This window comes from Heterocephalus glaber, unplaced genomic scaffold (assembly GCF_053883595.1).
Source record: "Heterocephalus glaber isolate CG9 unplaced genomic scaffold, H.glaber_assembly_v1.0 deba00001553, whole genome shotgun sequence".
Classification (NCBI taxonomy): domain Eukaryota; kingdom Metazoa; phylum Chordata; class Mammalia; order Rodentia; family Bathyergidae; genus Heterocephalus; species Heterocephalus glaber.
Window position 1 is genome coordinate 11,793,864 of NW_028258344.1, and position 27,707 is coordinate 11,821,570.

The 27,707-nt window shown below is 37.5% G+C and overlaps 1 protein-coding gene across 3 annotated transcripts in view; it reads right to left on the reverse strand.

Annotated features, from left to right (window-relative positions):
- Arfgef1 (ARF guanine nucleotide exchange factor 1) overlaps positions 1–27,707 on the reverse strand; it is a 139,899-nt gene that overhangs the window by 8,394 nt on the left and 103,798 nt on the right. For 2 of the 3 annotated variants that reach the window (XM_087190423.1, XM_087190422.1), the window contains exons 30-38: positions 24,541–24,670; positions 23,603–23,738; positions 23,382–23,520; positions 21,653–21,725; positions 11,125–11,257; positions 6,643–6,782; positions 4,943–5,111; positions 3,790–3,928; positions 1,082–1,199 (exon numbers count right to left, since the gene is read on the reverse strand). In XM_087190423.1, the coding sequence (XP_087046549.1) occupies positions 1,082–1,199; positions 3,790–3,928; positions 4,943–5,111; positions 6,643–6,782; positions 11,125–11,257; positions 21,653–21,725; positions 23,382–23,520; positions 23,603–23,738; positions 24,541–24,670 (1,177 nt within the window). The remainder of the gene's footprint in view (positions 1–1,081; positions 1,200–3,789; positions 3,929–4,942; positions 5,112–6,642; positions 6,783–11,124; positions 11,258–21,652; positions 21,726–23,381; positions 23,521–23,602; positions 23,739–24,540; positions 24,671–27,707) is intronic. The other variant, XR_015442718.1, reaches the window with a different exon arrangement.

The window sequence follows — 27,707 nt, forward strand, 5'->3', positions numbered from 1 at the left end:
GTTTTTCCTAGGTGATAAGCAAAAGTAAGAACCTGAGCAGGAATTCAATGGAATTGTACATTTTGCTTAATACATTAAATTTTAGGGGATATTATTCTACCTAATACTGCAATATGAAATACAGAAACACCCTCCAGGCAAAACTATACATTCCATTTTTAAAGTTCAGTTTATGTACTTGGACTGTATCTTTGCCATAGTTCCATCATCTCTAAATACTAGAGTGCTATGTTTTCTCTCCTGCTCTTCTACACCCCACTGGATAAGGAAAGCAAGTATGATAAAAGCTGTGGCAAGAAAGCAAGCAGTAAGGTAAAATACCCTAAGGTGTGGAGTTTTTTAAGCTTTACTCTGGACCATCAGTTAGTTGGAAACATGTCTAGACACAGGGCATGTGACTTGGCATGAACACGCGACAGAAACAAATGGCCCCTGCTTCCACAGGGTCCCACGTGTCACTAGGGCCTAAAGTTTCAAGTATCAGGCCACCAGAATAGGCAATTTTAAACTTCTTTGGGGGTTACAGCAAGGTCCATTTCTTTGTGTGTAAGGTGAAGTTGCTATAATTTTTGAGTGAAATGTGGCAAGAATTTATATGTACAGTCATGTAGTTACATTTTTACCTTTATTTTTGCTGGTTTAAATAAGCAAGTTCATAGCCTTTTCACTAGAAGTTCTGGTCACATGGAGTCACTGTGCCAAAAGATGGCCACAGCTTAAGAAAATAGGCCCAGCAATCAGATATGGCCTTGGACGGGGGGCACAGTGCAAAGCCATGGGATGGGCTACAAGAGCTGTTTCCAAAAAGGAGAATTTCAATGTCTCCAGGGACAGAATGGGCATTTAGAAGTTGGAAGAACCCAAAAGCCCATCAGAGTTTCCTAAGGGTTTCTGATTCCTCTCCCACGGAATCCTCTCAAAGAATCACTGACTAGAGGAAGCAATCTGAGGACACATGTGGGCCTGCAACAGTAGCAGCGCAAGCTAGGCTCAGAGCCAGTGGGCATCCCTGCCTTGACCTCACAGTCCCTACAATGGGTGGGCTAGAAGTTCAAGGCTGGCTAGGAAGCCTCATACTTACCCTATTATCACTGATCTTTAGAACTTTAGTGAGAAATAACAGCAATAAGTTAGTCCAGGCTTCCCGATGACTCTCTGATGTTAGAGTAAGGAAGTAACTTAGTGCTTCACTGCAGACACTGCAAAAGAAATGGTGTACTTTTATGTTATTTGCAAACCTGGTCCATGTACTCACTGAGAAAGAAAACTCAAAGATGGTAGGGAATATTAACTATTAATGACCTTGTGAGACCTTTATCTGTTTGTATTAACTGGAATGTCAACATTAACATTTACATGTTTTTCAAATTAGAAAACCAAAACAATCCACTGCAGCATCTCAGGAAACCCACATTTTCTTTATTTTCTGTTTCAGTGAATGTAACGCCCAGTGTGACCGTACAAGCACAAGCCTGGTGTCGAGAAACCTGGGCTAAATGTCGGGTGGGTCTCCCCTTCACTGATTATGAGGCCTCAGGCCCTTCTGGATATGAACAGCCTTTGTCAATAAAATGGAAGAACGGAGACTAGGTGATTTCTTAAAATTCTAAAATGTATTTAACTGGTTTCTAAAATATTTTTTTAAAGGCAGTTTACAGTATTCTTTCTACATAACATGTTTCATTCTTAGTATGAGTTTAAATTTTAGTTGTCATGAAGTAAAACAGCATGAAAGAAAATACCAGTAGAACCACCAAATTTTTTTAAACTAAATGCAAGAAGGCAGGTGGGTGGATGCTGACTTTTACAAGTGACTCTTCTTTAAAAAATGGCTATCTTACAGCATTAGAAAGACAAAAAAAAGATCATTGTTTGCAGTTTCTAAATTTAAGAGAAAACTGCTGGACATGATAGTGCATGCCCATAATTCCTTCTGGAAGGCGGAGATGGGAGGATCACAAATTCAATCCCAGCCTGAGCAACTTAGTGAGACCCTGTTTCAGAAAATGTCTAGTGACCCCTGCAAGCACAGAGGAGGTGAGCTGCGCCAGCCACCCCCCGCCCCGCCCCCCGTTGAAATGAGAAGACACGTAAACAAGTCTCAAAACCAGACTTCCAGATCACCTAAAGCAACCCCAAAGGGAAATGAGATGGAACACTCTGATACTCAACCACCTGGACCCACTGAACTGGCAACAAAAGGGGATCTGGAAAAAATGAAATCAGAAATAATTTCTCAGATAACAGCAGACATTGTGCTCATAGTGCAAGACATGATTAACAAATCTAGAGAGGAGCTGAGGAACATGATGGAATCCCAACACAGGAAACAAATGGAATCCATAAAACAGATGCAAACAGATTTCCAGATTAAAAACTCCATTAAAAGTCTACACAGCAGAATGAGAAAATGTGAGGACAGAATTTCAGATACAGAAGATAAGACTGCAATTAGTGACCAGGAAAAAAAATTGCTTCAAAATTGTAAGAGACCACGAGAAATCAATCCAGCAGCTGCTAGACGATGCAAAGAAGAATAACATAAGACTGATTGGAGTCAATGAAGAAACAGGAGAGAGTGGAGATGACATAAAAAAACTCTTCACAGAAATGATGGCAGAAAACTTCCCAAGCAGGGGAAAAGAACTTGACATACAGATACGTGAGGCATATAGGACTCCAAATAGCCTTGATCAAAAAAAATCTACACATAGGCATATAATAGTTAAGCTTCCAGAAACCCAACAGAAGAACAAAGTTCTACAAGCAGTTAGAGAAAAGAAACAAATCCCATACAAAGGAAAGCCCATCAGAATCACAGCAGACTTCTCAATGCAAACCATCAAGGCAAGAAGAGCTTGGAGGTATTTCAAGCCCTAAAAAAAAACAGCCTCCAACCCAGACTGATGTACCCTGCAAAATTATCTTTCAAAATTGATGGGAGAAATAAGATACTTTCATGACAAAGAGCCCCTTAGGAACTTCTGAATACCAAACCAGCACTCCAAAAATTTTAGACAATATCCTAGGAAAAGACGAGGATCACAACCCCAGGAGGCCCAGCAGTAAGAATCTGTCAGGTGCAACAAGAAATTAAATGCAAAAGGGGGACTACTCCAACAAACAGAAAAAGTCATGACAATGATGTCAGTATGTATGAGTTATAACCATCAATGTTAACTGTCTCAATTCACCAATCAAAAGAAATAGACTGGCAGAATGGGTCAAGAAGCAAGATCCAACAATATGCTGCATACAAGAAACAATTCAAAAAGAAACTCATAATCTGAAAGTTAAAGGTTGAAAACAATACTCCATGTGACAGGAACCCGAAAAAAAAAGCAGGAGTAGCTATCCTCTTTGCAGATCAAGTGGATTTCAAAGAAAAATCAGAAAATGTCTAGTGATGTAGTTCAATGTGAAAGTCCCAAGTTCAATTTCCAGTACCAAAAAGCAAAAAAAAGAAAAAAAACTTTTTCCTTCACCCTGTATGTTAGACCCAATCTGCTCATGTTATTAATTGTACAAAGCACATTAACTTTATCCAGGCCTGGTGGTTCCTTTGAAGTTCCACCTACTTCAGAGGCTGAGGTGGAGGATCACAGGATCACTTGAGCCCGGGAATTTGAGGCCAGTCTGGGCAACATAGCATGATGACACTGTCTCAAAATACTGTGGTGAAATATGGGCTTCTAGATCCCAAAGGCTCAGCTACCTGCCATTATCCCTTTTCTGCACTGTACTGTGCAGCTGCATGGATCAAAGGCAGCAATCAGTTGAGAGTCTTACTTCAGAAGCCTCTGCTGGACCTCATCCCATGCACCAACCCGACTTTCATCCATGTACATCCGGAAGAGAATGCGCAGTCCACAGGCCAGGCTGCTTGTCTCCTGCTTCAGGAGGTTGGGCTTGGACTTGCCCTTGAATCCTGCAGGAAGGGCAAGTTTCCAGGATTAGACTGATAAGGCATTTTAGATGAAGGTAAAAGCCTGTTGGGAGGCACATTTTGTATGTGTTCAGACACTGGCACTGGCTGGCTACAAATCTAAGCTGTCCCGCACCACATGTATCTGATATATTTTAACTTGAGGCCTGGGAAAGTGGAACCTGTCAGGTGAACTACACTGAAGGCCTACAGACAATGCTGCTCTGCTTATGCCGGGGCTCTCAGATGAATGAGGGTGGGGGATACTTGAAAACTGCCAGAAGTGAGAAGGGTGCCGTGCCTGTGGAAACAAGGAGCCCAATCACCTTTGCACGAACAGTTTTAGTCAATCGGTACCAAAAGTAAGTACAGTCTGTTCCAAAAGTTAGGTTGTAAAAGGGAAAGGAAAAGCCATTTTAGATTAAATAAAATAAGCATAAAACAATGAGCATTCTAATACAGAATGTGATGTTACATAAACTTCAGCTCCTTTTTATTATTTTCTGACACATTCTGCTGCCCTTCATTTTCCCAGCCCAATTTTGCACCTGCCACCAAATAACTGTTTCTTCAATAAACAATGTTTCTGTAATTTCAATAAAGCTTATTTTTAAATTTGCCAACTAGTTTTAAAACAAACTTTGACACCCCTGTACATTCACTTCTATCCTAATAGTGTCAGGTATTCAAAAGTCATTCAAATATGCATGTCCGATTTCCTGTGCAGGAAGCTTCAAATACTTTCTTTTACTATGCTGATAAACATGAACAGGCTGAGTAAACAAGAGGAAAGAACTGGTCACACAGGTCAACAGGTGAACTAAACAAGGGCTAACAAAATCCAGTTACCCCAGGTAGTTATTTGCCTTATTGTTGGCCAAAAGAAGCTGGCTGTTAGATTACATTATTATTATTATTAACAGACCCAAAGTGCACAATCAATGCATTCTGATAAATGTATGTATCTGTAGCATATCCATTCATAGCAAACAGTACGAGGTGGCCAGAGCAGCTTACCTGCTTTCCACAGAGCAGTCCTCTGTTCATTGTTGGAATTAAATGCTTTTGCAAATCTATGTGATTCTAATAAACAGTCCAGTAGTTTAAAAAGTTGTTGTGATGTTAGAAAGCGGTACATTCCTTGGTCTTGAGTATCAACTCTAACATCAAAATCCACTGCATCTCTCTTTGGAAAACAAACCACCACAGAACACACAAAGTCACAACTTTGGTAACTTTATAAACCAATGCTCCCTCAAAGACCAGTTTTACAAGCAAGCCACAGACACTCAATCTGCTGTAGCTTAACAAAGTAGGGAAGGTCCGCTCTGTTATGTATTCTGGTCATCAAGTGCCGCTCCTGCAGCCCCAGCCCCCTTCCTGAAGCCCTGACTAAAAGCTTTGTGCCCTTCCAGGCCCTGAGTCAGTGGCCACCCATACCCACTCTGTGTTCCAGGCCCTTTTTGGTCTTCTTTTCTCTTTTCAATTGGTTTGGAGTCCCTGGACCATTCAAGTATTTTCTTGCATGATCCTTCACCTCCTCTTTTTAGTAATTGGTTGGCAGAACTCTGGCTACTCCATGACTATAGAAAATCAACAAGATGGAAGCAAGCAGAAGGGCTTCTCTTTAAACTCAATGGGCTTGGGCTCTCAGCACTCCTCCATGTTTCCTTGTCCGTTTCCTGATGGCTAGCTCATACATTAAATTCTCAACCTAAAAGATTCTTCTCAACCTCACATGATGGATGACTTTCCTTCCCACCTCCATCAGAAGCCGGAAGAGATTTTCTACAAACCCCTACCCACAAATGTACTGAATTTTCTCCATCTGGATCCTATACCCTTTGCCTTCCTCCTCCACAAGTGGACTGTTTGGGTGGTGACCCCGACAATCTCCATTCTGCATGAGGTAACAGCCCTAGTGACTTAGAAATATTGTTCTAGCAAGTACCCTGGCCTCCCTCCTCACACTTTTTTCTCTACTGGAAAACAGGTTCACTGTTGAACCTGTTGTCATACTGCCAATTTGGAAAACAAAATAAAGTAAACTCCTTTTGTGACCCCTCATTCTCCTCTAGTTATCATCCCCATTTTTCTACATCTCTTTACAGCAAACTATGTCAGAATTAACACAATTGAGTATCTCCAACTCCTCCCCTATACCCATTACAACTATACTTTTGTCTTTAGTATTAAAATTAAACTTACTGTCTTCCAAATTGCTATAGGGCAATTCTCACGTTAAATATGCAATATGGGGCTGGGGGATTAGCTCAGTGGTTCTGCCCACCTGCCTCGAAAGCACAAGGTCCTGAGTTTGATCCCCGGTACCAAAAACAAACAAACAAACAAAAAAGATGCAATGTGCTTGAACTATCCAGTGCATATGATCTCATCCTTAGGACATTTTCTTTATTTGACTTCTAGGGGAACATTTTGCTCCTTCCCATGGACTACTGATTCTCATTCTGTCTCCACCAGCCACCTTGTCACCAGGAGCTATATAGCAGGTGGCCACCAGGGCTCAGTCCCTTACAGTCTTCTCTTCTGTAGCAGTACTTACTACCTCAAAGAGTAATCTAGTCTCACAGTTCAAAGTAATATCTAAGTGATGAAGCTTTCCACATGAAATCTCCAGCCTGACTTCTGCTCTGAAGCCCATGCTATTATAGCTAACTTTGTATTCATATAGAAAAGAAGCCCTCCCATCTCCCTACCTGGGCTGCAGCTAAGTTTTCCGCATCTTCCTTCTTACTTGTGGCTGGGAAGAACACAATGTTGTCGATGGTCTGGATGAGTTCCAGCTGCACAACACATTTAATCAACAGGGCAGCAAACAATTTTTGTTCTGGAAATTCTGTGAGGAAACCCCCCCCAATGCACATGCAAACAAAACATTATTTTGAATCCTTTATAATTTCTACGGCATTACAATACTAAGATCAAATTATACGTATGAAGATAACCTGTACATAGCACACTGAGAAGGACATAATGCTTTTGTACATAGGAACTACTTGCTAAAAGTTTATTCAATATTTAGAAAAGCATTTAAATACCCTTCGTGATTTATACAGTGAATATGTTCAAGAGTTGGTTCTACTACCAATTTTTAAATAAGATTCAGATTATTCTTGAAGTAAATGTAATGAACAAAAAACTAAAATTTAAATAGCATTTGCTGAAAACCCAAGTTTGACCTTTGAAAATAGTTTAAAAACCTATACCAGTGATGGCGAACCTTTTAGAGCTTTCAATGATACAAATAGCCTGCTGTGGCACACATGCCATAGATTCGCCACCACTAACCTATACCATAAGAAAACAACAGGAAGCAGATCTACATGAGGCAAGAAGTGAGACAGTTGGATTTTATCAAACTGTGTAATACTGTGGTTTACCCATAGGTCAGTTTTAATTTGGGCCTAGATTATTAGGTTTGACTAAAATTACCTCTTATTTTCAAATGGATTGAACACCAAAGATGTTATAAAAAGTTATGCTAAACACATTACTACAAAAATAACAAAAGTAACAAAAGTGTTCCCTATTCTGCCTTCCTCTACTAAGTTGTAACAGCTACATTCCTCTATCCTGAATAAACATGCTCGACAGGGCAGTCCTGACACCCACCAGCCAGTAAGGACAACTTCAAAGAAGAATGTTCCATTTGACTGATCATGCCAATTAAGCAGATCAAAGAGCTGCTGTGAGTGGTTGGCAGCACAGACATGTGGCTTTGGTAGGGGGTGAGAAGGCCCAGATGTCAAGGCTGCACCTAGATCATGAGTTCTCATGGGCAGGTTTCTAGAGTAAGGTGGCTGCCCAGGAATAGCTGCCTGTTAAAAGTCTTGGGACAATGGCTCCAGCACTGCATGACCTACATTTGCCCCATTTCTTTCTACTAGAAAAGGCATTTCATTACAATGCCTTTTCTTGAACAATTTATGGAAGTTAAATTTATTCTGAGGCTGTTTTAAAGTCTCCTTTCTAGATAATTTTCAGAAATGTGCTTCTATATAACATTTGATTCTTACTGCACAATCTCAAATACAAATCAAAATAAAACAAAAAGACCCACAAGTCCCATAGCTGTCTCTTCTTCAAATGTCTTCTGTATCATTCTTTACTAGTCACAGCTTACATGGTGGATTCACTCACTCCTTTCAAGTCACAAAAATACCTCCATCTCTGGGGCAGAGACTCCTAGTAGCATCTAGACTCCAGAAGGAACTTAGTGGTAGAAAGATGTCTAAAGAGATATCATTTCATTAGTTCCAATGTGAGTGACTCACATTAAGAGAACTTATCAAGATAACTTTCATCAGCATCCAAACATTCCGAGTGACTTGGTAGATAAAGAAGCCCTGTGACTAAATTAGGAAGTTGTACCTCTCACACTTTCTGGTGCCCTTTAAGAACTGCTGATGATCCTAACTACAATCTCACTGGCAAAGACCAGCTGTTTGGGGGACAAAATATTTATTCATGACAAAGCTTCTTAATGCCAAGGTTTTATTAGGCAACTAATAAACTAAGTAGATTTCAACTACATGGGACTGTACATACTGAATTAAGACTAGATGGAGCACTGGAGCGAGGCAGCTGGCCTTCAGACAAGCGAAGTACTCAGGCCTATGGTGTCATTCTCCTAACTCAGTAAGACAGAGTCAGATGGCTGCTAGCCTCTTCAACAGACAGGGTAACCAAATCCTGTTCACCAAGCACAAGGGCTGGTGGAACACAGTGGCTGTTTATTCTTCCTCCAGCACTGTCTACTCTGAGTCAACCTTACCTAAAACATTTTGAGGGAAGCAGGAGTAGGATGTCTGGCGTAAGGAAAGCAATCTAAGTCCTTGTCTCAGGGTGGCAGGGGAATAGCACTCTTGCTCTAGGAAAAGATGCATTTCCTGGCAAGCCAGGTGAAAACTTTCTCATGTATGATGATCAAATCATGCAAAGCTAAGTATATTTAGTTCAATCTTGGGGCTAAAGGACAGAAAAGCAACATTTTTGTCCTCACAGCATTTTCCAGTATAGACTGAAACTGCAAAGGATTTTTCTATAAGCCATTCTGTTCTCTAGAGAACAAGAATGAAAAAGGGGAAATGGACCTCTCACCACACCTATCTCCCCTTTAAAGAGCTAGCAAGGTACAGCAACTGAAGCTAGAAGCAGTTTCCAAGTGGGACACCAAAGACTGTCTTCTCTCAACCACAACTGTAAGCACTCAGGATTAATAAAAACTCCCCTGAAAAAAAATCAAATCAGAATGGATCAATGACCTAATTATAAGAGTTAAAAGAATAAAACTCTCAGGAGAAAACACTGGGGAAAATTTTCATGATTTTGAATCTGGCAGTGAATGCTTAGTTGACACCAAAAGCATGACTAATGAAAGATAGGTTAGAGCTCATCAAAATTAAAAACTTTTGTGCACCAGTGGATATTGTCAAGAAATTGAAAGGATGACCTACAAATGAAAGAAAATAAATATTTGCAAATAATATATCGGATAAGGGTTTAGTACATAGAATATATGAAATTCAACAAAAAGATAAACCCAGTTAACAACGGGCAAAGGACATGGACAGAAATTTCTCCAAAGAAGAGATACAAACGGCCAATGAACACATCAAATTATGCTTAACGTGACTAATTACTATGGAAATGCAAATCAAAAACCACAACAAAGTACCACTTCATAGCTACTAGGAAGCCTATCGTTCAAAAAATAAAAAAAGTATTGACAAAGATGTGGAAAAAATAATAATTGTTAGTAGAAATGTAGAATGGTACAACCACTGAAGAAAACAATTTGATGGTTTCTCACAAAACTAAACATAGACTTACCGTATTACCCAGTAATTATACTCCTAGGTACATTTGCAAAATAACTGAAAATGGGTACTCAAACAGTAATACTTGTATATTATGGTCATGGCAGCACTATTCCCAACCAAAGGTGGGACAAACTCAATGTCTATCAGCAGGTAAGTGCACAAACAAAACATGGCGCATACATATATACAATGAATTATTACTCAGTAACAAAAAGAATTACTGATCCATAGTGCTACAAAGTGAATCTTAAAAACATTATGCTAAAAGAGGCCAGACACAAAAGGCCATACTGTATGATTGTATTTATATAAAATGTGCAGAATAGCTTATTCACAAACACAGAAAGCAAGATGGTGGGTGCCAGGGGCTGGGGAAAGGAAGATCAGGGAGTGGCTGGCTATACAATGGTTATGGTATTTCCTTTGTGGGGTGATAAAATGTGTTGGAGCCAGGTGTAGTGTCTGTAATCCCAGCACTTGGGAGACTGAGGCAGGAGCATTTCAGTGATTTCAAGGCCAGCCTGAACTAGGTAAGTGAGACCTTATCTCCAAAAGCCCTAAAGAAAAAAATAGTTGGAATTAGAGCTGGTGGTTGTACAAATACTTTACAGGTACTAAGTGCTACTCAGTATTTCACTTTAAAATAGTGTTGTGAATTTAACTTCCATGGGGGGAGGGCAGGAATTGAACTCAGGTACCTTGCGCTTGCCAGGCAGGTCCTGAACCACTGAGCTACATCCCAGGCCCAATCAATTTTTAAAGTGTTTGAAGCTATCTTGTTCTCTTCTATGGAGGCAGTAGTTTTTCCTAGGTGTTATTTTCTTTAAGCTAATGAAACTGAACCAATTTTGTAAAAAAGTGAAGGGATTCCCCCATTTTTGGGAAAACAAACAAACAAACAAAAAAAACCAACATGAGGACTGAAGGTGGCTTGCTCAGGGCTCCGAGGATATGTGAGTGGGCAGCAATATGGCAAGGCTTGCTCCTTCAAGGTGGGAGTTCCTGCCTAGAGAGCAATGGTCCCTCACTATGTTCCTAGCAGATGGGCAGAAGGAATACTGGTCCTACCTTTGCAGACAGAAATTGGGGCTGATAGGCAAAGGGGATGGAGAAGGAATACCCATGTGTTCAGCACAAATAGTAGCCAAATGTTTCATGGAAAAGGCTGACATTGCAGCAGTTAGTGGAGTTCTTAGGAGATAGCATTACCTCTCAGATGTCCAAGTCAGGGGACATAGTAAAGAAATGACTATACTATTGATTACAGCATATTCTTGTTAATAATAAAAGTAAAACCTAAAATGTTATTCCTTACTCACACAAAATACACAATTTTTATTTACATAAACAACTCACTTGCAGTAGATTTAAGTTTGCTGACTTCTTCATTCACAGTAGAGACAGAAACCAGTGGTACTTGCTGTCTATTATCTGCAGATCTGGGTTGAAAAGAATCATGTATATCTACAGATTTCTGTGATATTGTATCCTAATAAAATAAAAAATTTATTGTTAAAAATTCATTTTTAAACATGTTGAAGGGATGAAAACATTTTCTATTATACTATTCTAAAAAATCGTATCTCTATGAAAGTGACATCCTACACAGTGACTATATACATGACAACTATTTTAAATTACCTAAATATGGAAAAGCTTCCTTTCTGACCTTCATGGGACTAAGGCATGATAAAACAGCAATAAAGTGCTAAGCTGTATCGCATGGAAAAACTGGTCAGAAATATCCACGGGTATTCACAATACCTAGACAAAATACCTATTTGTCAGCATTGGTGGGAGATGTCAAGAGTTTTGTGTAGGTTCAGTCCAGGGAAGTTATGCAAGGACAGTTCAGAGAAGGTTCTTGTCACCCAAGAAAGCAGGGATCAGAAAGGTCAGTGTGAAGGTAACTGACTTGGTATGCAGTGTTATAAAGGAGAAGGGAGCAGTAGAGTCCACACACCCACACGAGAATTTGGGTCCAGCATTATTAAGAAGTAGAACCTTAGGAAAATGATTCATCTCTTGAAGCTGGTCTGAAAACAGAAATGACTCTCCCTGCAGATTAAGAATTAAATGCACTAGCACAGCATCAGACAGTAAGTGGCAGCTGACACTAGGGCTATGGTTCTAGCTTTATTTCTGTGATAATAATACAGCATGGTCAAAAAGAAAAGCCAACTCAGTTTCAGGAGGAACACTCAGCTCCTATTATTTTGACTGAGCCCAGATAGAAGTAACTTGCCCTGGATTCATGAAACAAAGACAGGCCTGTGTTCCCAGAAATAGTGATAAATCAAACTGATATTTTAACTGAGATTTTAAGTTTATGATCTTTCATTTCCAGTTTTGGATAAAATAGGGAAACATGCTCCATACCTGGTCCACAAAACTGCTGGACCAAATATAAAAACATTTTAAAACAACAAAGTACTGAACACATCTAAAGCCATATTATTTTCATACATTTTGTGTCTAACACAGAGGAGGCTTTGAGTAGAATCTGTGTGGCTCCAATATGTATTTGACCATGATAGCTTAATATACTTTTTAAATAAAAATTTAAATGTAAAAATGCTTACAGCAAAACTTCAAAACATTAAAATCCTTTAAGGGAATGTTCATTATTCCAAAATAAGTATGAAAAGAAATGTCAATTTTTTAACTTACAAATTTTAATATATTTTAAAGGAGAAATTAAGCAGATATTAGAATTTAAGATGTATTGTTTTACTGTAGATAAACAGAAGCATTGGTTTTCAAACTTTTTGGCCCCTGGCCTTTTTGACAGCACCCTGATGACTTCTCAGAAGCATCTCACCAGAAAGGTCAATACATACAAAATCTAGGTTACAACATTGAGAGATTAAACATTTATCTTTGTATTAGAGGAATTTTTAAATGCTAGGCATATTGCTTCCTTAATTTTTCTGACTAACCAATGTAAACAAGGACAATTTTTGGTAATCTTTGTGTTTTCAGAAGAGCTCTGCGTCAGAAACAGTATGTCCACTCTTCCCCTTTAAAAAAGGACTGTCTAGGAAAGTGCAAATCAAAACTACATTGAGATTCCATCTCACTGCAGTCAGAATGGCTATCATCAAGAACACAAAGAAATAATAACACTGGTGAGGATGTGGGGGGAAAATGAAACTTTTTTACAACTGTTGATAGGAATGTAAATCAGTACAGCCGCTATGGAAATCAGTATAGAGGTTCCTCAAAAAAACAAAAAACAGCTACCATTTGATCCAGCCTTACTTTGGTATATACCTGAAACAATTACAGTCAGCATAGTACAGGGATCCCTGCATAACCACATTTATTGCTGCACAATTCACAATAGCCAAAATATGGAACTATCTAAAGTGCCCATCACTAGGTGAAGAATATATGCAATATATATACATATATGAATTAGCCACAAGGAACAACAAAACTCTGTCATTTGCAAGAAAATGGATGGATCTGGAGACCATCATGTTGAGCAAAATAAGCCAGACTAAGAAATACAAATATCACATGTTATCCCTAATATGTGGAGTCTAAACAAGATGACAAGAAAATAGAAGGGAGGATATTATTACACAAGAGGAAGAGAATGGGGGGGTGGTGGTTAAGGGTAACCGGGGGGATGGATATGAGCAAAATATATTATACATACTGAACCCCTCAAATGTGAAACTAGGGGGGAGGCCAGGACAACAGAAATGATGGGGGGGGGAATGATCAATGTATGATAAGTACATGTATGAATCTGCCAAAATGAAACCTATTAATCTGTATAACAAATTTTTATAAAAGATTTTAAAAGTGCAGTGAAAAAAAGCCCCTATAAAAGAAATCTATTTATTGACTGATGTGAAGATGTACTTCTTTTTTCTTTTTTTTTTTTGAGATTGTGTCTCAATGTGTAGTTCAGGCTGGCCTTGAACTTACTATGTAGTGGAGGCTGGGCTTGAGCTTCGCCAATTCTCCTGCCTCAGCCTCTCGAGTGCTGGGATTGAACGTGTGCACCACTACACTCGGCTGATGTGGAGAAATTTTCTAGATAGTCTAAACACAAAAAGTGTCCAAAAAGATTTCAAGATTAAAAAAAACTACATATAATAATAAATGCAGAGAAATGGAAAATAAGAAATAAAAGAGCCAACAACAGTAAAACATCATGACAAGGATGAGTCAATATCCCTCAATTATAACTATCAATGTTAATGGCCTCAATTCACCAATCAAAAGAAGTAAACTGACAGAATGGATTAAGAAGCAAAATCCAGCAATATGTTGTATACAAGAAACACACCTAACTCAAAAGGAAATTCATAGACCGAAAGTAAAAGGATGGAAAATGGCTCTCCACGCAACAGGAACCCAGAAAAAAGCAGGGGTAAGCAGTCTTATTTGGAGACAAAGTAGATTTCAAACCAAAACTAATTAAGAGAGACAAATATGGTCACTACATCCTTGTGAAGGGAACAATTCAAGAGGAAGAGATGACAATCCTAAATATATATACACCAAATACGAATGCCCCCAACTATACAAAACATATATTAATGAACATGAAAAACCAAATAAGCATTAATACAATTGTAGTGGGGGACCTCAATACCCCACTATCACAAATAGACAGATCATCTAGACAAAAACTTAACAACGAAATTCAAGAACTGAACCAAGCTAGTGAACAAATGGACTTAACAGATACTTACAGTGTTCCACCCCACAAAATCAGAATACACATTCTTTTCAGCTGCACATGGGTCATTCTCCAAAACAGACCACATGCTAGCTCACAGGACATGTCTAAGTCAATGTAAAAGAACTGAAATTAACCCCTGTATATTATCAGACTATAGTGCAATAAAATTGGAGATCAATAACATGAGAAACTGCAAAACTCCCACAAACACCTGGAAACTGAATAACACCCTCCTGAACAACCAATGGGTCAGAGAAGTAATTAAAGAAGAAATTAAACAGTTTATACAAGTAAATGATAATGCCAGTACAACATACAGGAATCTACGGGACACAATGAAAGCAGTTCTAAGCAGGAAATTCATAGCAGTGAATGCCCATATTAGGAAAACAGAGAAAACTCAGATAAATAACCTAATGCAGAACCTCAAGCTCCTACAAAAAGAAGAGCATAAGAAACCCAAGAAAGGAAATTATAAAGATCCTAGCAGAAATCAATGCAATGGAGACTAAGAGAATGATACAAAAAATCAATGAATCAAAGAGTTGGTCTTTTGAAAGAATAAATAAAATTGATAAACCTTTAGCCAACCTTATCAAAAAAAGGAAAGAAAAGGCTCAAATCCATGTAATTAAGAACTAAAAAGGTGAAGCCACAACAGATCCAGCAGAAATCCAGAGGATCATCAGTACCTACTTTGAGAACCTGTATTCTAATAATATGGAAAGCACAGAAGAAATGGACAGATTCCTAGATACATATGAATTGCCAAATTTAAATGAAGAAAATATAGAAATTCTGAGCACCCCAATAACAATGAGTGAAATTGAAAATTTAATAAAAAATTTACCAACAAAGAAAAGCCCAGGTCCTGATGGCTTCACTGCTGAATTCTACAAGACATTTAAAGAAGAACTAGTGCCATTACTCTTTAAACTCATCAAGAAAATTGAAAGGGAAGCAAGGCTTCCAAACTCATTCCTGGAAGCAAGTATTACTTTGATTCCAAAACCAGGCAAAGACACAACCCAAAAAGAGAACTACAGGCAAATCTCCCTAATGAACATAGATGCAAAAATCCTCAACAAGATACTGGCAAACAGAATACAGGGGGTTGTCAAGAAGATCATACACCCTGACCAAGTCAGATTTATCCCAGGGATGCAAGAATGGTTCAACATAGGTAAATCAATAAATGTAATACATTATATTACCAGAGTCAAGGACAAAAACCATATGATCATCTCAATAGATGCAGAAAAGGCATTTGACAGAATCCAACACCCATTCATGATAAAAATGCTACAAAAAATTGGAACAGAAGGTTTTTATCTCAACCTGATTAAGGCTATCTATGAAAAACCAACAGCCAACATCATACTAAATGGTCAAAAGCTGAAAACTTTCACGCTAAAATCAGGAACAAGACAAGGATGCCCACTATCACCACTCCTGTTCAATACAGTTCTGGAAACATTAGCCACAGCAATCAGAAAAGAGAAAGAAATAAAAGGAATAAAGCTAGGAAAGGAAGAAGTTAAACTGTCATTATTTGCTGATGATATGATACTTTACATAGAAGAATTAAAAAACTCTACCAAAAGACTTCTAGACTTAATTGACAGATTTAGTAGAGTAGCTGGATATAAGGGCAACATTCAAAAAACAATAGCCTTCTTATACACAAATAGCAGACTCACTGAGAGAGAAATTAGGGAAACAATTCCTTTTACAAGAGCATCCAAAAAAATGAAATATCTAGGAATCAATCTAACAAAGGAAGCAAAAGACCTCTACACTGAAAACTGCAGCACCCTGAAAAAGGAGATCAAGGAGGATATAAGAAAATGGAAAGACATCCCTTGTTCCTGGGTAGGAAGAATCAATACAGTGAAAATGGCCATACTTCCAAAACTACTATATAGATTTAATGCAATGCCGACTGAAATTCCAACAATATACTTCACAGAACTAGAAAAAACAATCCAAAAATTCATTTGGAACCAGAAGAGACCTACAATAGCAAAAGCAATCCTGGGCAACAGAGACATGGCTAGGGGTATCACAATCCCCAACTTGAAACTATACTACAAAGCTACTGTGATAAAAACACCATGGTACTGGCAAAGAAACAGACCTGAGGATCAGTGGAATAGATTAGAAGATGCAGAAACAACTCCAGACATACTCAGCCACCTCATCTTTGACAATTGAGCCAACCACCCTCACTGGAGGCAAGAGAGCCTATTTAATAAATGATGTTGGAAAAACTGGATTTCAACGTGTCAAAGATTAAAACTACACCCATATCTATCACTATGCACTAAACTAAGATCGAAGAGGATTAAAAATCTAAATATTAAGACAGAAACACTAAACTTGCTGGAAGATAAGTTAGGTAGAACTCTTGAAGATAATGGCATAGGAAAAGACTTTATGAACAAAACCTCAATAGCACGGGAACTAGCAGAAAGAATCAACAACTGGAATTTCATCTCATTAAAAAGCTTCTGCACTGCAAGAGAAACTACCAACAGAGCTGACAACCTACATTGTGGGAAAAAATTTTTAGCAGCTGTAATTCAGACAAAGGGCTACTATCTAGAATCTATAAAGAACTGAAAAAAATCAGACCCCATAAATTCAAAGATCCAATTCAAAAATGGGCATCTGAAATGAACAGACATTTCTCAGGCAAAGAAGAAAAAGCAGCAAATAAGCATATGAAAAAATGTTCAACATCACTGGTCACTTGAGAGATGCAGATGAAAACAACACTGAGATTCCACCTTACCCCAGAAAGAATGGCTGCTATCAAGAAATCAACCAATAACAAATGCTGGCAGGGATGGGGGAAAAAGGAACCCTTCTCCATTGTTGGTGGGAATGCAGACTGATGCAACCACTGTGGAAATCAGTAAGGTGATACTTCAAAGAACTAGGGCGAGAGGTCCCATTTGACCTAGCTATTCCCCTGCTGGGTATCTTCCCCAAAGAATTAAAAGAATCATACCACAGTGATATATGTGCACCCATGTTTTTAGCGGCACAGTTTGTAATAGGTAAAGCTTGGAAACAGCCCAAGTGCCCATCAACTGCAAACTGGATAAAGAAACTGTGTTTTTTTTTTTTTTTTTTAATAAAATGGTGTACTACTCAGCAATAAAGAACGAGAAACTAGAGACATTTATAGCTAAATGGATGGATATCAAAGCCATACTCTTAAGTGAAATATATAGGACACACATGTGTAAATACCGAATAGTTTCTCTAGTGTGAGAAACTGAGTGTAAATAAGGATTAAAAGGATTAATAACTAAAAACTGATAATCTGAAATAGGAAAAGGTCCAAAGGGGTGGGGGTGGTGGGAGGAGATGGGGAAAGGGAAGAATGGAAAGGAAAAATTATGAGAAAAGAAAAAAAATGGAAACGAAGTATGTAAATAGGGAAGGGTGGAGGGGTGAAAGGCACACAGGTAATGGGGAAAAAATAAGAACCAAGATACATCATGTACAGGTACAAGCACCCAATGATAAATGTAAACGTACTGTATACCTATAATGTACCAATAAAAGAATTTAAGCAAAAAAAAAAGTTGTAAGGGTCAAAGTCTGTGGGAATTACTTTGTTACCTACAATCTCTGGGTTTAAAATTCCAGGGCATTACAAATTTGGAAATAGGAAAACAGTACAAATTTGAATAAGGCTTAAGATAAGGTAACAGTATCGTTTCAATGACAATTTTCAAGATGCTAGTAACTATAGTTATAGAAGATCTTTCCCCCCCCTTAAAGAAATACTATAAAAAAATTTAGGGATTAAAAGGACATGCTATTTACACATTATTTTCTTTATAAATTTTTTTTTTTCGGTAAGGGGAATCAAACTCAGTACCTTGTGCATGCTAGGCAGGCACACTGCCACTGAGCTAAATTCCCGGCCCTACACATTATTATCAAAGAACTTAGAAAACTCTTTAGAGGGGCAGGAGAGTGACAAAAAAAAAAGAGAGAAGGAAGGAATGATAATCTAATGAAAAATGGTAACAGAAACTTGGTATAATGAATGGTTAGTTTTATGTCAACTTGGCCAGGACATAGTACAAAGTCCTGTATACTTAAGACAAAGGACTAACAATTCAAGTAAATGCTAACCTAGGTGGTGGTGTGAAGGTGTTTCATAGCTATGGTTACTATCCACAGCCAGTTGATTTCATTAAAGAAGATTATTTTTAATAATCTGATAAGAGACTCACTGGAAAAAGCATAACTGCTGTTTTCCTGCAGAAGAAGAAATCCTGTCTGTGGACAATAGGCTGTTTCTGAGTTACCAGAATGCTGGCCTCCTCTACAGTTTTCGAATTTGCCAACTCCCACAATACTTAAGCCAATTCCTTGAATATGTTATGTGTATCTTCCTTACTGGTTCTATTTCTCTGGTAGTGCCCTGACTCATAATAGATTTTTATATTTTATTTTTTATGGAAGTGTTTTTGGAATCGGGTAAAGGAAAGGCTCAAAGAGTTTTGTGGAATATAACAGAAACAGAGACTGCCTTGAAGACATTATTGATAGAAAAAATGGTCATTAAATGCAATTCTGGTGAGGACTCGGAAGTGAAATGCATAGTAGAGAAAGTTTCTATTAAGAGAATATACAGTCAACAATAGGATACTGATAGAAATATGAATACTAACAGATGCTTCTGGTGAGTTATCAGAAAGAAATCAAGAATATGTCACTAGATATTGACGAAAAGATGATCTTTATTATAAAGGGGCAGAAAACTGCTGAATTGTGCTATTCTATTGGGTGGAAGCAGAATTTGTAAGTGATCAATCAAGTTGGCTAAGTGATACGTAGCTAAGGAGATTTCTAAGCAATGTTAATGGTGTAGCCTGACTTCTTGCTACTTATAGTAAAATGCAGCAAGGAAGAGATAAATTGAGAAAAGAACTGAAGCAAAAGGAACTAACACTTATGATTTGGGAAGATCTCAGCCTATGCAGATTGCAAATGACAGTAAAATTAGGAAAGTCAGTGTTGGGAAAGCTAATAAATGATATGACCGGATAAATGTTATAGTTGGACAACTTTTCACTGAAGAGATTAAGTATGTGACTAATGGAAAAGGAGCCTCATAATAAAAACCGAGCATCTCATCAGAAGCCATAAACAGAGTAAGGTTAATCCAGGAAAGATCTATGGATAACCCTTGTTTAAAGGCATGGATCCCTTTAACAAACACAGGAGACTCACAATGATTTTGAGAATATACCAATGGACTTAAAGCTAGATTAAATGGAAAGTGACAGAAAGGGGATGAAATAAAGGAAAGTTGTCAGACTTCTAGGATTACAGGCAGGAAATGTGCTGGCAGAACTACTTGGCTTACACATGTGCTAAGTAAAGAAGAGAAGGATGGCTCAAAAGGCAGAGCTGCAGGGCCAGAGAGAGCAGCCCTGGGCCCAGAAGGTAGAATATCAAGTGATAGAGCATTATTGTCAGGATTCAAAACTTAATGGAATTTGTTCCACTGGGCTTTGAACTTGATTAAGATTGGTCACCTTTTTTTTATCTTCCTAATCCACAATTACATTTTGGAAGAAGTAATGTTTTTTAGGGTTATAGGTCCACAGATGGAGATTAATTTTGTCCAAGCAGAGATCATATTCAATGCCTAATCCATTTGTGATGTAGATGACTGAGAGTTGAGACTTTTGATATGATGATATTTAAACGACATTTTGGACTGTGCTGATGCTATACTAGGTTAAGATATTTGGCAATCTTACGATGGAGTGAATATCTTTCATTGTATAAACATGGTATAAACATGAATATCTGCCAAGAGCAGACTCTAGTGGCCCCCCAAAGATATATTCACGTTGTAAACGCTGGTCCCTGTGAATGTTATTTTACTTGGAAATCAAGACTTTAGAGACGAAATTAATTTAAGGATATCAGTATCATCCTGGATTTCGGGTATGCCCTAAGTAACTGACATTGTCATAAAAGAGATAAGAGAGAGATGTGACACATAAGCAGATGGGAAGGTCATGTTCAGATGGAAGCAGAGATCAGAGTGATGTATGGACAACAAGGAATGCCAAACACTCACAAGAGCCATCAGAAGATGAAAGAGGCAAAGACGGGTATTTTCCTAGTGTTTTCAGAGGGAACATAATGGCCTTGCCTACTACTTAATTTTGAATCTTTTGTTTTTAGAACTTCACCCACCAGCCAAGTTTCAGCTACTTGGGTGGTTGAAGCATAAACATAAAGATTGGTAGTTTGAGGCTAGCCTGGAAATTTAGTGAGACCTTGTTCTCAAGATTAAATAAAAAAAGGTTCAGGATATAGCTCAGTGCTCCCTGGGTTCAATCCCCAGCACCGCAAACAAAAAAATAAACAACAAAAACCACAGAACTTCAGCCACCTAGTTTGTGATAATTTGTTATAGCAGCCAAAGGAAGTAATACACTGCATAAAAGTATACTGGAATCTCTTGTACTATTTTTGCCACTTTTCTGTAAGATGAAATCATATCAAAATGAGAAATTTAAATAACATTTAATAATATCTTCAGATTACAATTAAAATCCCTATGTAATCTACTACCTGCCATTCACAACACTTGAAATCATTTTACTCATGTTCTTTAGTAAAGAGTAATTTTTAAATACCTCCTCCATGGATCTGTGAAATTTACCACCAGAAAATTTAGCATGAGAATTTTGGAGTTGGTTTTGCTGCTACAGTTTGAAAGTTTGTATTCCTCTGAAATTCACGTTGAAATGTGATCTCAACAAATGGTATTAAGAGGTAGGACCTTTAGGAGCTGACTGGGCCATGAGGGTGCTATCCCTATGGATAGGATCAGTGTTTTATGGGGTAGAGGGAACTAGCTAGGCCATTTTCTGCCCCTCTGCCTTCTGCCATGTGAGGATGCAGCAACAAGGCACCATCTTGGAAGCACACAGCAGCCCTCACCAAATACCATCTGCAGCTACCTTAATCTTTGGCTTCCCAGCCTCCAGCACTGAGAAAATAATTTCTATTATTTATAATTTAACTAGCCTCAGGTACTTACAGCAGTAAGAACAAACTACAAAACTTATAAGAATTTGATTCATGGTAAAATTACTTATCATAATTTAAAATATGGTTTATTTTACTTACCAACTGTTTTTCACTCACAGGAGATGGGGGTGGAGGAGCTATTTCTTCAGAAGTAGGACGCCAGGTCAGGAGCCTTTAAGATACCAAAATCACCAGTCACCATGTGTGCCACATCCCATACCCAACATATTTTGAAACAGTCATAAAAGGTCACCGAATAAGATTTCTCCATAAGGTTGAATGTGACCCATGAATTTGATTTGATTTGATTTTTGCAATTGGGTTTGTGACCAGAATCATGGAAACAATTAAGTTCCTGAACCAAGGTACCACTATAATTAGAATGATAATCTTGCCATTAGTTTTACAGTAAAATACACTTTTTGAAAATTTTCCAAAACTTTAAATCTACTTTTTTCTTAGCTTTAATGTTTTCAAACGTTTTCCTAAGATTTAAAAAAAAGTTTTGAGACTTAAAAAAAAAAATCATAAAATTAAAATTAAAAAAAATCAAAGTTCATGTAACTCTTCAGATTCTATTTTATAAAAAAGGTATAAAAATACATAAAGCAACATTTGGCCCCAGAGAGAAATTAACTTGCCACCCTTAAATTAAGTGTTTGGGGCAGAAAGTCAACTAAGGTCCAAGTTTTTGTTTCTGAGAAGCACAAGAGCTCTGGGGCAACGGGGCAGACAGACAGCACATAGATCATTCCAGTTTGATAAGGAATGTGTAGGGATGCAAGTACTTTCTATCACAGATATCATCTAGAAAGAGATGTTTACTACATAATATTTAAGGTCACATATAATGTCCTGTGTAACTCAATAAATTAAAACAGATGCAGGTCTTATAAAAACTGAATGCTTGGCCTACTTGGTTTTTGGGAAGATGTCATAAGGACAACTGGGAGACAAGAATACACACTGTCTTTGACATAAGTGGCATACATAAACTCTGACATATGTGCATCATTTGTCAGTTATAATGCTCTGATAGAAAATGCATCAGAAAATATACGAATTTGGAAATTCTCAAAGAGATAGCTGTGTGTCCTTTCAGTGTAGTCCTACCTACAGACTGCTTTTCTAAGGGTGTATTTCTTCTGGTTGACTTCCACTGTGTGTGAGTGCGTGCGTGTGGTAATGGAGACTGAACCCATGGCTTCATGTATAGTACCACTAAGCTATATTCCCAGCCCTTTTTTGGGGGTACCAGGGATCAAACTCAGGACCTTGTACTTGCGAGGCAGGTGGTGGAACCACTGAGCTAAATCCCCAGCCCTCCTAGCCCTTTTAAATTTTAGTTTGAAATAAGGTCTCACTAAATTGTCCAGGCTAGTCTTGAACTTGTGATCCTGCCTCAGCCCTTTGAGTAGCTGGTATTACTCAGTAGGTGTCACCAAGTCTGGGTTCTATTAACTATTGATGATTCTTGTTAGGCAACTACAAGAGTGCAAACATTTAACTCATATCAAGAAAAAGTTTATGAGGCTTAAAAATCTGGACTAATTAATAATTGTCACATATGGTTTTATGCCAGCAGATACCCATGTGTCTACTAAGTTGTTTCAAGAATGAGTCTGTCTGAAGAGTTAAAAATTATGAGTATTAGACAAAACTATGTACAGATCATCCATCCCCAGGGTTGAGCTAGGTAATAATTTCCAGTCTGTCCTACCAATAATTCAAGTGCTATCAGTCATTTGGCCAAACCATCTCTTAATTTCTCCAATATGAAAACTGCATATAATATAAAAAAATAAGTGTAAGTTATAAAAAATCTTACGCATGTGGGATTGTGGTTTTGAAGATATCCAGTGTGCAGTTACAAGTTTTATCCCAGATTTCTAGGGTAAATTTTTCACCATTCAGAATAACAACATTTTCTAAGCAATTTGTACCAGATCGTGCTAACTGCTCATTGTCTAGAAAAGAAAAGAGCAATTCACTTATATATTACCAGAGTCACACATAACACTTTGTGTCACATAGCTAGTACAGACCTACCTTGCTGCACACACCAGTATAGCTGGGCAAAAATATCATCCAAAAGTACATCACTGAGAACTTCTAAATACTGGGTAAATACATCACAGATTGCATAAAGTGCATGATTACAAGTTGTTGTCATCCATTCAGCTTTCTGGGGGAAAAGAAAGTCATTAAACTAAGATCATACCAACTACAACACTTAAAAGAGATATGCATTTGAACATTTAAAACATTAAGACTGTTAATGTTCCTTTGAGAGCACTTTCTTTCTTTCTTTTTTTTTTCATTTTTTTGGTACGAGGGATCAAACTCGGGACTTTGCACTTGTGAGGCAGGCAGTGGAACCCTAAATCCCTGACCCAAGAGCACTTTCTATAAACATTGTATTCACCAACTTAATATTTGATATTACTACATATGAAGTGATTTAGCTATTTTCTGTACTATTTGATTAATAAAAAAAGAACACTACAGCCCCATGATATTAACATTGTGACTTTTGAAACAACATTATGAATAATAACAGCTGGCTTTGCTTTAGATATGACAGAACAAGGAAATACAAAGAAAAATTAAAATCTTACTCAAGTGGTATTACCATAAATTTGAAATAAAACCAGCTCTTCAAATATGGTTACTTCAAAACACCACTAAGAAAGGTTATATAAAATAAGTGTAAGTAATTTCATTTTTTTTTTAAACACATAAAGGACAATTGCAGAAGTCTGCATTTAATTATGCTATATACACAAAATGGTAAATCTGAAGTGCTCTCTCCACACTGCCTGAAATACATACTATAATTGGTTTGCAGTAAAATACACTGAAATAAAAAAAGTACATTTTACTTTGTATTCTTTACTCAATTCAGAAGTCAACTATATAATACTAAGTAACTGGTATTTTATAGTTCTGACATTTCATTATGCTGAATGAAAATTGTGTTCTCTTACCTCTGTCTGCTGTTCTGGCAATTTCATATTGTCAAAGATTCTAAAAACAATTCTAAATAAATCTTGCCACCAGTGCTTTTCATATGTGTGGCCATATGTTTTCATTATTTCAAACATTACTGTTAAACCCCTAAAATGACAAAAATATAATTAGGAAAGCTACAATATAAAAGAATGTCCCTTTCCTAAGATAGTTCTTACAGTTTACAAAGCTACTAAAACAGAAAGTTTACCACTAGTCTTTAACTAATACATGATACTGGGTTTTGTTTCAAGAAATTTAAATTGAAAACAGGTTTCTTTAAAATACACCATTAAGCTTCAGCCCTATGTTTGCTTTTTACTTTTATTCATACCACTCTAGCACTTTAAAACTAAATAAAATTGCAGGTCAAAAAAGATCATCATTTGAGTGAATATTAATTTTGTGGCTATATGACCAAGGAAGAATTGCATTCACAACAAGCTAAGAACACACGGCAATTAGATGTTGAGAAATATCTTTTCAAATGGCTATGGGAATTTTTAGCTAACGCTATAAACCTTGTTCTTATAAAATTCCCACAAAAAAAGATTTCTGAAATGACACCACTAAAATGTAAAGTCCATAAGGCAAGGGGTCTGCATTTGTTTTGTTTCCTGTTGTATCCTATGGCTAAAAGCAGTGCTCATCACCTAGGTGGCAAACATTTCAGTATTTTGGAAGAAACAAACTGTTCACTGTCTCCTTGATTCTTTATTTTCTTTCTTGAAATAATACTTTTATAAAACTATTAAAAAGTTTGACCTTTTCTGTATGTGTTACATTTTTCAGGCAAAATTTAGGAATCCTTCAATTTAGAAAAGGTTGTTTCCAGAAAAGTCTGTTTTAACTAGAAGAGAATTTTCTCTGAAAGGTTTTATAAAGACCGGTACACAGTCTAGCTCACTTGATGCTGTGCTAATCTAGGGTTAGCACATAACTGGTATGTAATAGGTTCTTTTTTTTTCTTTTTGGAGACAGGGTCTCGCTATGTAGTTCAGGCTGGCCTCTAACTCATGGTGATCTTCTTGCCTCAGCCTCCAAAGTGCTGGGATGACAGGTATCATAGGTTTTTAACAAATGTTTTCCATGTGAATGTGTAAAACATTACAGGATGTTCTGTCCTATGGCAGGTTTACAACAGTCTCTTTGATCCTTAAGATGCCCAATATGGAATATAAGCAGTAGCAGACATTGTAGCAAAGACACTTGTCAGAGTTCTGCCACTAGAGGCTAGACTCATAGTTTCCCCCTTGCACTGGGATATGTACGGCTTTTCTTTCTCCATCTGCTGACCTTGAAGTCCATTCCCTCCCACTGTTACAGGGTACTACCTCCTATGACTGAAGATAAGGAGATGTATGCAATCCCTCTATATTCCCATCCTTAACTTCAAAGCAGACAGAGAAATCAACAGTCTCCAAAGACTTTTACTGTTTCTTTTTAATGTAATACTTGAGTAGCTAGTGTAGAGGGAAAAAAAAATGGGTGGTGGTGGTGGGGATTCTAGGTTAATTATTTAACTCCAAATCTACAGAATTTTGGAGGGGTCAAAGGAGAATGAATGTAAAAGTTCTTTGTAATTATGGTCTTACACAAATCACAGGGTTGAATTTTAAAATGTAATTTAAATAACAGCCCACACAAATCCTGAGGTAAGGTAAGAAAAATCAAAGGCCATCACTAAGGAAAGTTCAGAGTTTCTTTCTCCTCTAACTGGAACACATACATACAGTAACTCTTTCTCTAAGAACTAAGAACTAAGAACTAAGAACTTTCTCTAAGAACTAAAACCCACCCATAATCTGAACATGGGATTTAATTAAGAAGCAAGGAATCGGGCTGGGGATTTAGCTCAGTGGTTTCGGCCCCTGCTGCGCAAGTGCAAGGACCCGAGTTCAATCCCCGGTACCAAAAAAAAAAAAAAGGAATCACAGATCTAGGTAAGGATAGGCTAAAGAATTAGATAGGTACTCCATCAAACAGATTTCTACAAATAAGTAACATGGCTGGACATTTTAATCAGGGCTATTTTTAACAAGTTCCTACTAGGTTCCTACTGCTAAACAATCTACCATGCCTAAATATAAAATAAAATGTTTTATAATGTCCTTGTAATTACTGAGTTTTAGGACAAATCCCTAAAGTCTGAGTCTTATTTTGGATTAGCCATTTCACAAGAAATTGTTATAAGAAATAGTGCCACAGAAAAAATTCTTAGGTCATAATTCAAATTTAACCTTATGGCTCTGACATTTCTAACATTGCCTTGGTACAATTCTGTGGTACAGTTATAATTTAAAATCAAACTCAGGACAGGCTTAAATATTTGTTGAAATATACTAGGACACCTAAGCTGGCCATATCATATGGGGGTCAAAAAGTAGAGGGTAAGAAAAACTGTACTTAGGTGACATAAAATAGTGTACTAAGCACTTATCCCATTACATATTAATATATGTAATAATTCCTTTATAAACTGACTATATATGTTCATATAGTTCTTTTATTGGGAACAGTTTTTTCCAGCAGGAGGGGGGCAGTAATGGGGATTGAACCCAGTGCCTTCACACTGAGCTGTATCTCTAGCCCTTTTTAATTTTTTTTTTTCTTTTGAGACATGGCCTTACTCAGTTGCTAAGCTGCCCAGGATGAACTCTAATTTTCGATCCTCCTGTCTCAGTTTCTCAGAGTGGTGGGATTATAGACATGCACCACCAAACATTTGCTGGGAATACCATTTTTGAAAATTTTTTGAATAGATCGTTGTTATTCAAAATTATGCTGACCATACTTAAATGGTTTTTATTCAAAACTACCAAGTATGTGCATTTAAAAACTCTTTATGGGGCCGAGGATTTAGCTCAGTGGTTTCCCCGCCTGCTGCGTAAGCGCAAGGACCCGAGTTTGATCCCCAGCTCCAAAAAACAAAAAACAAAAAACAAAACCCTTTATTGTTTACTAAGAAATGAATTTTTCCATTAACCTCAGTTTTAATGTATGAAGAAACAGTGTTTAAAGTATTAAATTAGAAGCTAATTCTGGCACCTGCCTTGCAAGTGCAAGGTCCCCAGTTTGATCCCTGGCACCAAAAAAAAAAAAAAAAAGAAGAAGCTAAAATCAAGAGTAAACAATCAAGTTTTAA